At 32.9% G+C, this 18,498-nt stretch overlaps 1 protein-coding gene across 1 annotated transcript; it reads right to left on the bottom strand.

Moving 5' to 3' along the window:
* Positions 1-1,381: 1,381 nt before the first annotated feature.
* On the bottom strand, positions 1,382-16,470 carry LOC132731782 (DNA-directed RNA polymerase II subunit RPB1-like; the record flags this gene model as incomplete). The annotated part of the gene is given in 18 exon segments (XM_060718036.1): positions 1,382-1,583; positions 1,769-2,019; positions 2,392-2,602; positions 3,013-3,235; positions 3,553-3,771; positions 4,751-4,884; positions 5,393-5,507; positions 5,723-5,932; positions 6,437-6,647; positions 7,133-7,257; positions 8,589-8,721; positions 10,019-10,239; positions 10,645-10,806; positions 11,048-11,157; positions 13,299-13,470; positions 13,902-14,066; positions 14,862-15,131; positions 16,115-16,470. Coding segments are annotated over 18 exon segments (3,215 nt in total), but the record flags the coding sequence as incomplete, so codon positions are not given.
* Between the last annotated feature and the right edge of the window lie 2,028 nt (positions 16,471-18,498).

Below are 18,498 nucleotides of genomic sequence, written 5' to 3'. Positions count from 1 at the left end.
GAAATTTCCGGTTCCAGTCGAACACACCGGGTGGGTGGTTATAGGCAAAATAAACACTGAAGGCGAGAATATTTGATTCAAGTCTTGAAAAACACGGATTCCGGGTTCAGTTCATGTGTCCGTCCAAGCGTTTTACGCATAGGGGAATGCAGCAGTGTCCGCGAAGTGTGCGTGTGTTCGTCTGTCAAGACAGTTAATCATATTTATCAGTGATTAAGGTGCACTGTTATAACAGCTAAGTGCAGATTTAAATATCCAGAACTGTTGTTGTTTGTTGTTAAAATATACGGCCATTGTTTCTGTTATAAAGAAACTGTTATAAAGAAAAAGAGAACCTTTTTATTTAACTATGTTTTTTTATGAGTATTAAACGTTAAACGTAGACTTATATACTTTTGTTGATTTGTTTCTTTTGGTATTTACCTAAAAATTTGTCTCATTTCAATCTATGTGACCCGGGCATACTAAAACCCACCAACACACCTGTACCTTCCCGTTCAATATATATTTGTTTTTCAAGCAGTATATAGTATGAAAAATTCCCGTAAAGATGATGAATAATTTTGTCCACATTAAAGGTATATAGTGTTGTAATGGTTGAAAAAACAATTATTTGCGCCATGTATGACTCGCTTATGGGCGTTGTTATAACGTTGCTAAGCAACGCTAAAATCGAAATAAGCGAGAAGTCTATAGTTTAAATAACTTAACAATTATTACTAACTTCTTTACAGCTTAAACATACTGATGCAGTGAACTTAAGATTTAAATATTATTGCCGTTTTAATTTTCCAATTAACAACGTTAAACGTCAAAATTTAATTTTTCGACGTCATTTGTTTACAAAGTGATCAAATATATGACGTTCGTTAAATTGGTAAATCTAAATAACTAACCCTTTGATTTGAAAACGGTTTGCACCGTCATATTCAGAAAGAAATTCTCTACAATAATATGTGAAAAACCAATTTTCGAAAAAAATGTCATTAAGACCGGTTTTCTCGCGTCGTGCCTCATATAGAGTTTAATCCAAAGCGTAAACAACACATATATACTGCATGGAATAATTATAAATAATTCAATCCCAATCAAACAGTAAAGTATTTGATAAAAGTTTTAAGAATTAAGTTTTAGATATAATCTGCAAAATGTCAATGTAATAAACAATATACTAACTTACTTTCTTTCAGTAAAATCAATGTTTTACTTGAATTTTTTTTAACAAAATGTTCAAATACACAATAATGTAGGGATAAATGCTGAAAGAATGTTACTCAACTTATTTATTTGTTCATGATGAAAAGAAAGGTAATTGGCTGCCTGATTCTAGCTAATGTTATTTTACTATCACAATATTTCAAGATTACAAGTACTGACCTGAGCATGTTGGAACTTGGTCTCAATTTCTCCAATCAGCCAATCAAATGCCTCGTTAGACAGCCTGAATTCTTCTATGACACGTTTAGAGCAGAAAGTTGATCGGATGAGAACCTTCATAAGAATTGTAGCGTTCTCATTGGCCTGTACACTAAGTCTGTCCTCACCTGGCACCACAGTTAGTCTTTTACATAAATACTTCACATCTACAAATGTGAAAAATAAATAATGATGTATACAGACTGGCAATCGATCTTATTTAAGTCTTATATACTTATCGGGTAGAGAGGCTTCCACACAAGTTTGTTAAGTTTTTCTAACTTTTATACCTCTATTAACACAGAGGATTATTTTGCCATTTCCAAAAATGAATATATAATAACTGACTCACCTTCAATGATTTTGAGAGGATGAATCTCACATGTTTTCCTTTTATCAATCTTGAAGATTTTATGAGCATTCCAGATCATTCTCTGTAAATTACACGGCAGTACAATCTTGCTGTCTCCCGACGGGAAAATCTGCCGCAGGGAATCCCGATCTTCCTTCAATTGTTCCCATTCTTGCTCTATCTCGGCCTGGGCGTGAGCGTCAGCCAGTAATTCCCTGACTACCTCTTCTGTCAAACTCTTCTTTAATTGTCTGATCAAATAAATTTACATGTATGATATATTCAGGTCCAAAATTCCACTGATACACTTGTAATTATGAGAAGAATTTAAGAGAATTTGATGCAGGACGAGTAGAAATATGTTGCCTGCACATTGGATTTAGAAATGACTCTGAAAATACTTTTCGATGCCCGATATTTCAAAGGGAAAAGAATGGTAGATATGGATAAATGACATTTTAAAGGTTATATTAATCATTCAATAAATGACAGCTGTATTAACTATCATTGATTTGCATCCATCAATTCTTTTCCGATTAAGCTTTATTATTATTACATTCAAAGACAAGCAGTTTGACGATGTTTCATGTAAGAATTTCATATAAAAGTTACCACCAGATTACCTTTCATTAGTTGGGTCAAACTTGAAGTTCTTTTCGAAGGCCCTGTTGGATGGTTTGAGGGTTGGCATGGACTGGAACTCGACCCTTGTTGCCTCTAGACCGTCCTCACCGTACCTCAACTGTACAAGCTGTTCTACCTGGTTTCTAATTGTTCCATCATACTTCACCATAACACTCTCCATAGCTTTGATCAAACGACGCTGAATATATCCTGAACAAAACAATTTACACTATGTTAAGGTATTTTAGGTCTCCATTGGAAATTAAAGTAATTTTTCAGGAGGGCAAAGAATAAATTTTTTAACTAGCTGTTCAAATTTTCTTAATCTTTCCAAAATTAAAGAGAATCTTGATTGAATCCAACTCTGACATGAAAACAATTTGTTGGTCACTGTTGTACTGTCTGATTTATCAGCTCCTGGAAATGAGTTTTTTTTTACACATTTGGATAGCTTTTAATAATCAAATCAAACAATCAAAATCAAAAATATCAATACATTGTTATATTTCAAATTACTCTTTTTGTTCCTTTATTTTCCACCATTATGCAAAGTTGAAATCAATTCTATCAAAAACATATTTTGTTGTTCTTCATTAAGATGGTCTCTATTGTATACTAACCAGTTTCAGCTGTTTTGACAGCTGTATCAATAAGACCTTCTCTACCTCCCATAGCGTGAAAATAAAACTCTGACGGTGTCAGACCGGCCAGGTACGAGTTCTCCACGAAACCTCTTGACTCGGGACCGTAATCATCCTTGATGAAATGTGGCAATGTTCTGTGCCGGAAACCAAATGGAATACGTTTGCCTTCCACGTTCTGTTGTCCTACACAGGCAATAACCTATTTGCATAAGAATTATAACTTTCAATTAATACTAGTGATAACTAATGTTTCTGCTAATAAATCAGGCTTTTTCTAAAAGAAATTGTTTTATTTTTAAAACCTAGATACTGGGACTGATGTAATTCAGATCTTAAAAAGCATAAACAAATTTCTGTACAGTTAATTTCTTCCTTTTTAAGTAATTCAACAATAGATCAATCATCAGAAGATCCAATCATCCATGTTACATGTATGTCAAATAATATTATCCAGTTTTATAAGTTTCCTACCTGACAATTTGAGATTTATGTCCACTAAATCTAAGAGTGAATTACCTGAGAAATATTAATCTTGGAACCTTTAGAGCCTGCCACCACCATAGCTTTGAAATTGTTGAAATCGGAGAGAGATTTCTGGGCTTTACTACCAGTCTTGTCTCTGGCATCGTTCAAAATTCTGTTCACCTGATTCTCAAACGTCTGTCTCAGTGTATTACCTGGTGTCGGCTCCATCAAGTCCATGTGAGCTTTTTCCGTCACTTCGTACACGTCTTGCTGTTAGAAAGAAAACAACCATAGAACATAATGAAATCATACTGTCAGTAGGTAAATTATTTTTTTATCAAACATTTGGTTGCTAGTATTCATTAGTATAACATGTATGAAGGAGTTAGTATAAAGATGAAATGATACATCCACCAATGATCATGATGGGTCATCAAAGTATAGATAGCAGTTACCCAATCTTTCTACGGCCATATACACTATACAACATGGTCTTGGTCAAAACACATAATCTTCTACAATGTTACATTTGTAGGAACTTTATGGGCAGTCATAAACAATACATTTTACCTGATCCACAGTTTGTTCGAGCGTGTAACTTGGATCAGGTAGCAGTAGCCCTAAGTAGGCCTTTTCTGTTACCTTTTGTACAGCGTCCTGCCAATACATTTATTACTATTATGCACAACAATCACACACAAACATCCCTTGCAGTAAATAAATCCAAAAAATAAATACAAACCAAATGATATTATTTACATGAACTTGCAACAAATATATAATTCTATATTTATATGTAGATAAAATGACCAATATGGTCAGCAATTGTTTAATAGTAACCTTCTGTTGCCAAATTGTTGACACTACAAACCTTACTCAAATGAAGTCCTTCAATTCTGTCACATTATTAACATTTCAATATGAACACAAAATACTGACTTTCAAGTTCACAAATTGCATCTTTGGGCAATGTTAAATATAGGAAGCTTTCCACTTCTTAAAATAGAGAAAATAAGAATCCCTAAAGAAAGTCAAGTGACAAAATTGAAAATGTTGGCGACTCGGTTTGATTGAGCTAAGAGCCTTTCCACTTCTTAATACTTCAAACATCATATCACACCTTTAGCAGGCTTTTAAATGTTGGAGATAATCCTTTATTCATTTTTTTTACTAACCACTGTATGTAAACTTTTGCTTTCGTCGAGTTATGAGATATAACCAATTAGCAAACGATAGAAAAAACAAATACCTTAGCTTTTTTGATGGTATCCTGGATATCTATATATGTCTGAGGGTCAGCAATAGTATCTCCTATACCTATACTGTGTCCCTCAATCAACAACCAGTTGTTTATAACTGTCTGAATATTACCATACAGGAAACCTGTAATCACAATCGTATATCTGCTTAGTTTCAGCCTCCCTTAACACAATGTGTTGAAATTTCTTCCATGCAGATTATTTAATTAACTATTAGCAGGAAAGTGAAATTTTTATTGAACAGAAACATGAAATTCTTGTAAAACAGAAATGTGAAAGTCTTATAAATCAGAAAGTGTTATTAACAAGCTGTCAACAGCATTTGTAAAAAAAAATAGTAAGTAATTCCATCACCCACTTATGAAAAATATTTTGTCATTTTTCTCAACACATGTATGACTTACAAAACCATTCCTTTTAGGTAATGTAATCTAAATAATGTAATACTAAGTTGCCCCTACCCTCGTCATAATGTGCTATTAGCAGATGGAATATCTATTTCATTATAAATATCATACAATGTATTAATCTAATTAACACAACAAAAAATGTTCTCTGAGACGGCTATTTCATCACAGTAGTAGCTATTAATATTCTGTAGAACTTATTACACGTCACATATCCTACTATACCTGCAGGTTCATATCCCATCTCCAGGAAGACGACATGAGCCAAAGCACCAGATGATGTTCCCAGAGACTTCTTACACAATATTCCTGATATAAGCTCACCATCTTCTATCAACACCTGTAATTATACAACAATTGCCAAAATACACGAAACAAATAAACCTAAAGACAGTAGCTCTTCCTTACTAAGACAACATTTCCCTTTTCGTATTTTGAAATTTTTCCCTATAATGAATGGTTTTGTCCATACTTAAAGATCAACATATCCATTTCAAGATATTTATCATGGTAAAGGTTAAGCAAATCATATATAGGAAATGCGACAGTAAATACCTTAGTATCACCAGGTGAGATCCACTTGTACGGACCTTTATCTTCCTCGTCTGGATGTGTGCTGTGAGTTCTGATCAAGTTTACACGACCAGGAATGATCAGGGAGAAAATCTGCTTGCCTGTCCATAGTGGCTTAGGCTTCAGGATTGCTGGCTGGGGCATGTGACCATCCCAGCTTGGCAGAAACATCAGAAGGTTCATCATCTGACCCTAAAAATGTTGATTTAGATGTTTATAACATTAACTGACTATAAATGAATCAAATAGGAATACACTTGGAGAGGCAATGACATTGAATTATTTAAAATATCCAATTAGAGAAGAGTATTTAAGTCAGTGGAATCAAATCCAGATATAGATAATTTTATTTGCTATTTAAGAAATCAAAAAGTTGTGATAAAAGGAAGTCAAGAAGGCATTAAATTTCTTCAAGATTCCAGCTGATAAGCCATTGATGTATCGATCAGGAGTGGATACCAGATACAAGGGTAACAGTTATGATATGAAGACAATACTTATGGTGTTAGGTTGATCGTAATTACCAAAAGTATTGTCGGTTATCAACCTTCGATGCAATATTTGACATAACAAATTTTTATTTTAGTTTCATCTCATGATCTGTTAAATTTTAGTTACCTAGACAGTATCATGCTTATATGATAAGAAATATCAGTCACAAATAGTTAAAGGTAGTAGAAAGTTTGTACTACATACCCTGTCAAGAAACACGTCTCTTTTTGTCATTTTTCTGACGGCTGTAAGCGTGTCCTGTACAATACCCATGACTGGTCTGTTTGACTGTGGGGTGATAATCATACGAGGTACAGTAGCTAATTGTGAGATCTCTGCCCGAGTCTCCAAAGACTGCGCCAAATGGAGATTCATCTCGTCACCATCAAAATCAGCATTGTATGGTGTTGTGACACTGGAAATACAAATAATTACAAGTATTACACATGCTATATATACTTAATAAGTCAGAATTAGAATGGTTTAAGCCATAAAGGTACAGATATATTTTTCTGTTTTATGCCACATTGTTAAAGGCACATAGACACTTAGTAACTGCACTGGTAAGAAGATCCCTTTTGTAAAAGAAAAATTATTTCAATTTTGTTTACTTTAATCAGTTGACCAATTATAAACATTTTACACAAATTCAAAGAGTAGAATAGGAAGAATAATTGTAACTGCTGAATCTCTTAAATGCTTCTATTTCTTTTTGGCACTATTACCAATTTTGGAGAAAACAAAGTAAAGATTTTCAAGCTGGTCAGCCAACAGTATAGAGCCTGGTCAGACTGCACGAATGTGCAGGCTGACCTCGCTCTATACTGGTGGCAAAGGCCAAACACTTTCTTGTTCCAGCAAGTAGGTAGAAAACTTGTCAACAAAAAAATATGAGATTACCTGAGGTTCATCCTGAATGTTGACCAAGGTAAGATTTTCACCTGATGACACATCATACTCATCTTGTGAAGTGTTGGCTGTCTGTTAAACACAATAAAATCACCATCCTGCATGTGTCGCTCTACCTGTTACCATATAATGTATACAGTTTTATTTCTAAAATATCATTAAAAGTTAATATAGTTTTATCAATTTACTTCTAAAATATCATCAAAACTAAGAGTTTTATTGATTTATTTCTAAAATATCATCAAACTAGAAATGTGTCCATAGGACACTGATGCCCCCACACGCCACTGTTCTGTCAATCTTATGACTCTAGGTCAAATATTTTTTGGACTACATGTGCCACAAGTTGAAAACTAAAAATCAACAAAGGGCCATAATTCTGTTAAATTTGGTCGCAGCAAAAAATCCTTCCTTTACTACGATCTACACATTAAGGTTGTTAATCCCTGGAAGTTTAAGCAAAATCTACCATCCGGTTTAAGAGGAGTTGCGTTCACAAAATTTCTACATTGTATAAAGTGAAAAAATCAACAAAGGGCCATAATTCTGTTAAATTTGGTCGCAGCAAAAATTCCTTCCTTTACTGCCATCTACACCTTAAGGTTGTTCATCCCTGTAAGTTTAAGCAAAATCTGCCCTCCGGTTTAAGAGGAGTTGCGTTCACAAAATTTCTACATAGTATAGAGTGAAAAAATCAACAAAGGGCCATAATTCTGTTAAATTTGGTCGCAGCAAAAAATCCTTCCTTTACTAGCATCTACACATTAAGGTTGTTCATCCCTGTAAGTTTAAGCAAAATCTGCCATCCGGTTTAAGAGGAGTTGCGTTCACAAAAATTTCTATATAGTATCTAGTGAAAAATTCAACAAAGGGCCATAATTCTGTTAAATTTGGTCGCAGCAAAAATTCCTTCCTTTACTACCATCTACACATTAAGGTTGTTCATCCCTGTAAGTTTAAGCAAAATCTGCCATCCGGTTTAAGAGGAGTTGCGTTCACAAGATTTCGGGACGTACGGACGGACAAGTGCAACGCTATATGCTCCCACATTGTGGGGGCATAAAAACTTAAGTTATGTAACTCAACAACACTAAATTGTCAACTTCCACTAATTTAGTTCTATTATCTATACACAATAGAGGTAAACAACTATCTTAAATTTTCCTGATAACATTATTAGTTATTCCTCCTATTTATCAAAACCTGCCATATTTCTTTTACTATTTGGAAAAGTATGTAATCTTTTAGAGGAAACATAATTCTTGATACAGAATTAATAGCAATCATTACATTAACATGAACATTAAATTGGTGGAAACTGCTTTAAATCATATGAAACATAATGTTGAATGTCCTTTTTAAAAAATCTGGGTTAAATGATTTAATTAATAAATTTCATTGAACATATATGACATTATATAAGAGAATGATGTCATTACATACATACCTTGTATCCAATTTGTAGATGTAGATCACTTGACTTTGGATGAAATCTAAGATCAATTCTTTCTCCATTGTCTCGAACAATATATTTAGCTCCTGGATACTGGTTAGCTCCCCTTCTTACTAACTCATGTAATCTGTTACGGAAACCATCATATCAGTTTTTTGTCTTTAATACAACATTCTAACACTATCGGAAATTTTTCTATATAGACAAAGAAGGCCCGAAGCGTGCATTATTCTGCAACAATGCACTCGCCGTTCTTATTATCTCCCTGTGTGTTTTCACATTGAGGGCGCCATTTTGTTTGAAAAATCTGATGAATAAAAACAATTTTTTGTCGAATTTTGTTGTGAAAACTATCTAGAATGATAGAAAATGGTCTAACTAAGAAAATAAATCCGAACACCAATATCTTTAATTCAGTCGTTAACGCTGTACAGACGTTTAAAGTGTTGTTTACGTGACGTCACAATGTAGCGCCAAACAGCACGTGCAAAACAATCAAAATCAAGTACGCTATTTTAACGTCGCAGACGAGTTAAGTTTTACATTTATTTCACTTTTAATAATTTGTATTTCGCTTGGAAAATTATAGAATGAAATAAAATAAACAAACAAAGTTTTATCAACGTTTTCAAAATTCGTTATTCTCAAAATGTTTCTACACACGGTAGATTTAACGACAGTTTTTTTCAACCCACTGGAACGGCCTTTTAAGAACGTTTCTATTGGAAACTCTAAGGCGAAAACAAATTTAACCGCCAAACATAAAGTCCAACTTTATAATAATAATTATATTTTTTCTTGACGTGTTAGAATGGAAATAGATATTAATTCTTCGTGCATTATTGTATAATAATGCACGTTTTTCGTTCAAATGCTTTGTAATTAATCACTCAGGCCTATCGGCCTTCGTGATTATATTACTACGCATTTGAACTCAAACCGTGCATTATTCTACAACAATGCACTCAGAATTGATATCTATTTCCTAATCAACATATCCGTTGCAGTGATAATTGTACAAATCATATTCATAAATTAAACAAAACTCGGCAACCAATTTTGTCCACAAGGATACATGTAATGCAATTAAATTCTTCCTTACCTAATTTTATACATTTAACAATCCTAAAACTATTCCTGGTATTGTCAGTTGACTTTGTGTATTTTAAACCTGAATGTAAATCCAAATCCTATTGCTCTATTTCTATACATTTTCTTTTATCTTTAGCCATTAATATATACAATAGTCACACTGTGACACACCAATTTTTTTTTTTAAAGAAAATTATGTTACCACTGAAATGTTTCACCAATGCTATGGTTATGGTATTTTTATTAAAAACCAAATGATGTTCAAGTTGAAGAAAATACGATAAGTTAAAAGTAATTGGATGAAAGAACTTGATTCTATTTGATCAACAAACCTGTCAATGTTAAAGGGGGTGACAATCTCCGGGAATGTCATATTCTGTGCAATTGTTCGTGGGACTCCGACCTGATCAATACGCAGATTGGGATCTGGTGTGATGACGGTTCTGGCAGAAAAATCTACACGTTTACCCATCAAGTTTCCACGAACTCGCCCTTCCTTACCCTTCAACCTCTGTTTGATTGATTTGAGGGGACGCCCAGACTTTTGCACTGCCTAAAACAGACAGGTGTTTAAAATATGAAATTTCCTTTACCATTTTCAGTGTTAAGATTCTTTAAATATTATGCATATAAACAAAAACCTTTTAACTAACCTGTCTCTTATCAATTTTTTTTCATAGTCTAAGGAATTGCTTTATTTATATCAAAACTCTAATACAATTCATCTTTCATTTGAGCTCTAAATGTTTATCATTACATAACATACTTTACATTATTGTATACACTAAAAAAATCCCAATGAATTTCTATAAGAACACTTCAAAAACCAGTGTTACCAACATAAAATTTCTGGTAAATAGTCAGTACAAATCATGATCTCAATTCACTTTGGATGGCAAAAATACCTGTACTGTTTAACCAATTATGTTAAAAACTGAATCTAGAAAAACTATTTTACCCTCGGCAGACCAGGCAACTCATTATCAGTGAGTGTTGCCACGTGGAACTGTAACATTTTTGTATCCTCAGCTATGATATGTGCAGCCGCTCCATTCTGTTCATTACGTTTTAACTGATTGTTAGCCTTTATAATGTCTGATAACTTGTGAGTTAAATCATCCTGTATTGTAATAGAAACAATTTTATAAGTTCAGAGTAGAACATATACATATCTAATGGTATCTGTGAACATTATATTAAACAAAAAAATTGTTACAAAAATTTATGAAAATAGTTCAAAATTTTATTTCTTTATGTTGATGCTTACATTTTCTTGCCCTCAATGCTGAACAAAAACTACAACAGAAAAGAAACTTTTAACCCATTCTTCTTAAAATTTCTAAGTGAATACAATAAATTACCTGGTTCCTAGCTGAGCCAAACATGACAACGGCTGGTCTTACACACAGAGGGGGTACCGGCATCACAGTACATATCAGCCAATCAGGTCGCGCAAACTTTGGGTCCATTCCTAAAACAAGTAATTTATACAGTCATATGATGATGATTAAGTAATGGCCATCAGAAGATAATTTTGTATACATTATATTTAGAGCTGTCGTCAATAGAGACATTATCTATGTATTATTGATACTTTTCTTTGACTAATTAATTTTATGGAAATATTTCACAGCAATCGTGACAAAAAACAAGAGCTGTCGGTAGGACAGCATGCTCGACTATTCTAAGTGTTTGATATTAAAAGAGCCTTGATAATGTAACATTTTCTAAATTAACAAAAGGGCCAAATTTTTCTTTAAATCCATATTACGGCTATAGGTCTTTGGGAGAGTCCTATTATGCTCTCAAAGAAGTGCATAAAATTTCAACATGTTTCAAAGCGAGATGTCAATGGAATAGGAAAATATCTGAGGTGGTATGCAACTTGATCGTAAATTCTTAGTCAGTAATTAGCATTATTATACTCACCCTTGTGACAATTTTTGAATAGTCAAGCCAATACTGACTATCCAAAAATTGTCACAAGGGTGTTTTATTGAGTATAATAATGCTAATTAGCTATGACTACATAAAATTGACTGAAAAAGGTACAAAGGCTTGTTATTAAGATGTTTTATCAAGTAAATCACTGCTTTATTATTATGAATGCATAAAAATGTCCCAAAAAGGCACAAACTCTTCAGTAGTTATGGACATAACAGCTTAAAAGCAAAACTTTACCATGAATTTATAAATTGAAAAAAGGGGAGAAAAATCAGCCTAAATGCAAGATAGAATTATGGATCTTGGTCAGTGACCTACAATTATGATTCTAAATGCATATGTGAAGTTTTAAATAAATATCTTTAATAGTTATTGAGATATGTAAAACTTGCATGTAAACATTAACCAAGAGACTAAGTAGAAAAGGGGAGATGAATCAGCCTTAATGCGAGTAGAGTTATAGAACTTGGTCAGTGACATACAACAATTATGACTCTCCAATTATGACCCTAAGTACATGTGTAAAGTTTCAAGTAAATAGCTTTGAAGACCTTTAACCAAAATTTCTAAGTTTCAAAGGGGCAAATAATTCTGTAAATATTGCAGGCAGAGTTATGTGATTTTGCAAACTGAAATATACTATATATATACTATAAATAAGTATTGTAAGGTTAAATTGAAAATCTCAAGTAATAATTGAGATATTTGAATTTACAAAAAACATTAACCAAAATTTCTAAGTTAAAAAGGGGCATAATTCTGTCAATATTGTAGGTAGAGTTATCCAACTTGTCAATCTGATGTACATTGTTACTATAAATAAGTATTGCAAGTTTCAAGTGAATATCTCAAGCAATAATTGAGATATTTAAATTTACAAAAAACTTTAACCAAATTTGTAAGTTAAAAAGGGGCATAATTCTGAAAATATTGTAGGAACAGTTACCCAACTTGTCAATCTGATGTACATTGTTACTATAAATAAGTATTGCAAGTTTCAATTGAATATCTCAAGCAATAATTGAGATATTTGACTTTACAAAAAACTTTAACCAAAATTTCAAAGTTAAAAAGGGGCATAAAATTCTGTCAATATTGCAGGCAGAGTTATCCAACTTGTCAATCTGATGTACATTGTTACAATAAATAAGTATTGCAAGTTTCAATTGAATATCTCAAGCAATAATTGAGATATTTGACTTTACAAAAAACTTTAACCAACGCAGACGCCGACACGGATGCTGACGCCGACGCCGGGGCGACTACAATAGCTCTCATATTCTTTGAATAGTCGAGCTAAAAATGGTCTGGAAAAAATAATTATAGGTAATTATCAATATATCGGTGTATCGTTGATATTTGTCATCAGATATCGATATACCGTTGATATCCTTTGCACTGAATCAATGATAGCTCTACATCGTATATGTAAAGCATGATATAGTGCATTTTACAAATTTGTAATTAGGGAAATGACTCTTCTGAGCTGTATTCATATACTGAATATATAGATCAGTAGCTAATCATATGTCATACAGGGCAACTGGATAAACAAATTGTTTTGTTATTTCTAGTGTCAGAACTTGTTGCTATTTTTTGCTAATTGTGTTATACCTTATTTTCATTAGAATTGTTTTTTTATTTATTAATAATAATTATACAATATACCTAACATAACTGCCTCTTCATCTGAAATTCTCTTGAAAATTTCATGAACTCTTTCTGCCGTTAGAAGTATCTTCCTCTCCTGGCCTTCTTCATTAATTTTCTTCCATTCACAAGTCAGTTCTAGACCCATTCTTCTTATGTTTGGTTGATATCTTCCACAACCTCCATGTCCCTGCAACAAGAATGGCATTTGTCAGATCATCATTTATAAAGTAATAAAATAATATTGTTTTCTTTTAATTGCTCAATTATAGTTATATAGAAAATTCAAAATTCTTAGGGCATTATCCCTTTTTCAAGATTTCATTTTGCTATATAAAATGTAAATAAATGAATAACATGGGAATGTGCAAAACATCAAGGTTAAGGTTTACAAGATCAATCTACAAATGCCAGTAAGGTATACTGTGCTTGTTTTCGTCATTGTTGAAACAATACACGTTATTGCTCTTGTAATAAAAAACAGAGTTAATTAAAAAGAACTTTGGAAAATTGATTTTCAAAAGCAAATTGTGTTTTAATAGTTTGGGCCAAATGTGACCAAATAACATTTGCATTTTTTTCCAAGAACATTTAATTAAACTACATTTTAGTTTATGTTACCTTTTTCGGTTCACCACCCTCTGCTGCGTCTTTTTCTAGTTTCGTGTCCATCTCGTCTCCACCTTCACACAGCTTGCGACCTTTACAAAGGTCATAAACATGAGCCAATCTCTTAGCTGGATATCCTTTTGACCTTGCCATCACATCTTTCACTTTTGGGGATGTCTAAAAAATAAGTTCAATATTAATGTACTGAAAAATATAATTAATACACATATTATCAGTAATATAGGTGCTGGATGACTCGTAAGTAATCTTTTTATGGATAGAACAATAAAATTGCAATTTCTTAACGTTCAACATCTTTTTTTAGGTACTTTTCTTTTAAAAATAATAGTTATACAGGATTTAATGCAAAATACATGTAATCTTGTTATCTCATATCACATGCACATAAACTTGTATTTGATGTTCTCCGAAGTTATGACTTGTTCGGATATACTCGTCACAAAGTAGCTAAGAGGTTTAATAAGTACTCTGTTTATTCCCATCAGGTTGTTCGCTAGCCATGAAATCCTGAGGGTCATTTTGACTAAAGTTTTACTGACTTCAAGGCCAAATTGCCATGATTTTAAACAAAATTTGACCCTCCAGTTAAATAACTGAGGGTCAAATCAGGCCTTTTGGAAATTTGAAGGGTCAAAGGGTCATTTCAAGGGTCTGTCCCATACTGCCTCATGTTTACTTATTACTTTAATAGACAGCTTGTTGTCTTTGGTACTATATTTAAGTGAATGACAGAACATCAAATTAAATAATCAATGTTATAATATTCAGCTTTTCTGTTTGGTATCTGTTGATATATACTGGCATGCGAGCAGTTCCCGTACAAAAATCATAGTTACTTAAACATTATTTTTTATTACGCTCACTCACCAAAATTTGAATGACACAACATCAAATTAAATAATAAATTTTTTAATATTCAGCTTTTCTGTTTGATATATATTTTAAACTTACAGGGTCAACAAGTAGTTTTGAGCAGTAGAAACACACACATCGTAGCACTTTGATTGACTTTGTGAGGAATCCTATATGAAAAACTGGCTTTGCCAATTCTATATGTGCAAAGTGACCCGGACACTCGGACATGTTTCCAGCACATGTCTGACATCTTGCTGTTCTGTCTATGACACCCTGTCGAGGGTCCATCAACCCTCCGAGTTTTGGCCGTCCTCCCTCCATGGTTTCCGAGTATCGCAAACCTCCCTCAACCACAGACATACGTCTCTGCAAAAAAAAAGTCAAGCGCTAAAAATTGTCCTTAAATATATCTTTCATTTTGCCAAAAACAAATATTCACAATACATGTATTCTGTGTTTCAAGCTATTAATACACCTATCAGCACAATAAAAAATATTTATACAACTTTACAATTTTGAAGTATTAATTAAAGCATCTCCTAAGCCTATTAATTTATGCCATAGACTACGGTCTCATCTTTTGTCTGTTTTGTATATTTGTTTTCCAGTTAGTATCGGACAAAACCCCACCAGACCGAAACTGTCAGTGTAATAATTTCCTTGGCGAACAAAACTCTATGAAATTTTCCTAGACTAACAAAAAGCTACCCTATTTTTCTCATAGGTGGTCTTAGTGGGCCAGGTTTTCAATGTGTTTTTTTTCCATCTCCCTTTTTTCAATTTTTGGAGGACCTAGATCCGCGGCCAAACATGGGCATCATGACCAGTAATCGCACAAAATTTTCAGGGGGGACTTAAGACTCTCGTTCAAACCTGGGTGTCATAACCAGTAACAGGGCCTTTTTACCTACTATAACAGGGGCCGGTATAGGGCTGCTTCCCCAAAGAAAATTTCTTTAAAATCATGCAGTTTTCCCCAAAAATTGAATTTACATCAAGTTTTTCCTTCCCCTTTTGCAAATATACCATGTAATTTTTCCCCAAAATTAAGGGCTGGGCTGCTTCCCCAACCTGTGAAAAAAGGCCCTGAGTAATCGCACAAGTCAAGTGTCATGCGAGTGTGCGTCAAGAAGTAAAACAGGACCTTCCTCTACACCTGTCTTTATCCAGAAATTTATACAACACAATTTTGTCGCTTATTTATTGACAGAACATTTGTGTAAATTAAGTTAAATATAATTCTTTAATTTTGATTTTTTGCCAATTGAATCATTTATTGATACAAAAAAGTTACGAATATCAATGCTTTTATTCAAAATACTATACAGGTTATAATCAAATGGACATACGAGTTCATCTGGACCAAGGATACCAAACTGCACTTTCTTGACTTCACGCAATGGTGCATTTGAATCTCCAGTGTAAGCCATTATTGTTAGGTTTCACGTTATTGTGAAATCCAAAATGGCGTCACAAAGTATCAAACAAATCAAATAAAAACAAAAGGTAAACGTCAATAATTATGCCTCATTTATTAACTAGACAAAACCAGCTCTTAAACTCTTAACATTTTCACAATTTTTGTTCAATTCAGCAATTTTCAGCTCGATCCACACCGACTCTTAAGTCAGATTTATTCTCCGTGTTCGAAGTCCGCTACCCGGACTGATTGATTTCGCCGAAAATCGGTCTGTATTTATACTTTTTCAGAGAGTGCGGGTTCAACTTTAGTATTTCAAATACTTCCTGTACTGGTTCCTAGCTTAAGTAAACTTGTTTATTTAGAATATCGTGAAAACTGTCAATGCTGAACACCCCTAAATTATATTATGTACTTCTATGAATAATTGATGATTTGTTTGTCTGGAGATGATAAAGATCACTTTGCATTTGTGACATTCGTTTCATGCTTAATTGTCATATTACTAAGATATATTTTTGGTTTATTTTAAACTCCAATGCCTGCAACAATAGATATCGTCGAATATTTATATATGCACTAGATCTAGATCAAACATAACTAGAAACACAGATATTTAGCTCCATGCTAGAAATAACCCGAATTGTTCGGTAATAAAATATGATATAAAATGAGATTTTATCAGGATCTGAACTGGCGTATTGCATTCAACGTGTCCACATATTTAACATAACGTTAGTGTTCTTGATTTTTGCGTCTAAGCATAAGTTACCGACAAGCAAGGGAAGTAATTATGTCAGTCCATAAACGTTAACTTTACAATAATTTGTTCCCTTACATTTTAAAATGATACTTTTTCCATATTAAAAGAAATATTCTAATAAAATATTCAATTTCCCTTTAAACTGTAATTAAAACTATTATTATTTACGTAATGATTTAATCTGAGTACATTGGAATTTGGTATTTTTGTTGTTGTTGAAAATTATGTAGTCACATAAATGAGCCAAATATACTCATCATATAAGAATATTTATTTTTTATTTATAGGAATATTGCCAAATTTGTATTTTATGCTATACATTTGAGAAATGAAAAACTTGCAATTATTGCTGCTTCTTAGGTTCTTGTATTATAACTGTATTGTATTATTGTATTTATGTTAAATGTAAATTGTATTATCTTGGCCATCCTTTTGTATATTGTAAATGGCCAAAGGTATATTGTATATGCCGATTTGCCAATAAACTGAAACTGAAACTCATATAAAAAATGAAAAACTCATGGCCCTTAAGGGCATAAGAATGAACAAACAAACAATACAACAAATAATATTAAAAACATGGCACAGAAGTAAATAAGTAAATAAGGAAGATTACTTAGTGAAATTTTATCATTAATTATTTGCTATAACAAACATTTCTGGATTAAATAAAGCATTTAATAAAAAAAAAAAGATATGTGTTTGCGAATATCTGCGCATGCGTGACTTTTAAACCACATAATGATACGTAATTTTATTATAGTCAGAACCCAAGAATAATCCGTCATGTAGAGCGTTGGACTGTGAATCTTACGACCCGGATTCGATTCCCGGACGGCGCAGGTCACTTTCTCAGTTAATGATAATGAAATCCTTTCCCCGGACATTCGCACTGTATCTTCCTCTGCTCTGGCATGTATAGAAGTTATCAGTTCCTTGCGAAAGTAAAAGCAACTAGTACTGGTAAACTGACTGACAGTCTGCCGAGGAATAATATGTCATGACTGAATTGTGCTCTGGTAAATTCAACGTGGCTTACTGCCTTGATCTGGAGTGAAAACTATCAAGAAATGAACTGAACTAACATGATAATAAAAGATGTATTATCTTAAATTTGTTGTACACATAAGCTTTATTTCATTTCATCTTTATACGTTTAAGTTTGACAATGAAATAAGAAAAACGCAAACATGTTAAAGAATGTATGAAACACCTTTAATGTCAATTAAAATTCATTGTGAAGACGCATGACAGTACATGTATAGCGTGGTAAAATATTTAAAGAAAACATAAAATTTAGGAAGTTCACAGTAATTAGCACATCATCCGTAATCTGTACCTCTTGTATTGTGCTATACGTCACATAGATATAAATAATATTATTGCAGTTCTCTGCGCAAATTGAAGAAATACGTAGGAGACTTTACTCGTATTTCACATCAATGATTGAAGGGCTGTTCAATTGATTATGCCCATTGAAGCAGCAAGTTTTATTTCAGATGCTGACTTTTTATTTGTGATCTGTATACAGATCTCGTATCTTTATGTTA

This window comes from Ruditapes philippinarum, unplaced genomic scaffold (assembly GCF_026571515.1).
Source record: "Ruditapes philippinarum isolate M1 unplaced genomic scaffold, ASM2657151v2 ctg1939_1_1_1_1, whole genome shotgun sequence".
NCBI classification, from domain to species: Eukaryota; Metazoa; Mollusca; class Bivalvia; order Venerida; family Veneridae; genus Ruditapes; species Ruditapes philippinarum.
This window is presented reverse-complemented; position numbering and strand designations above follow the sequence as displayed.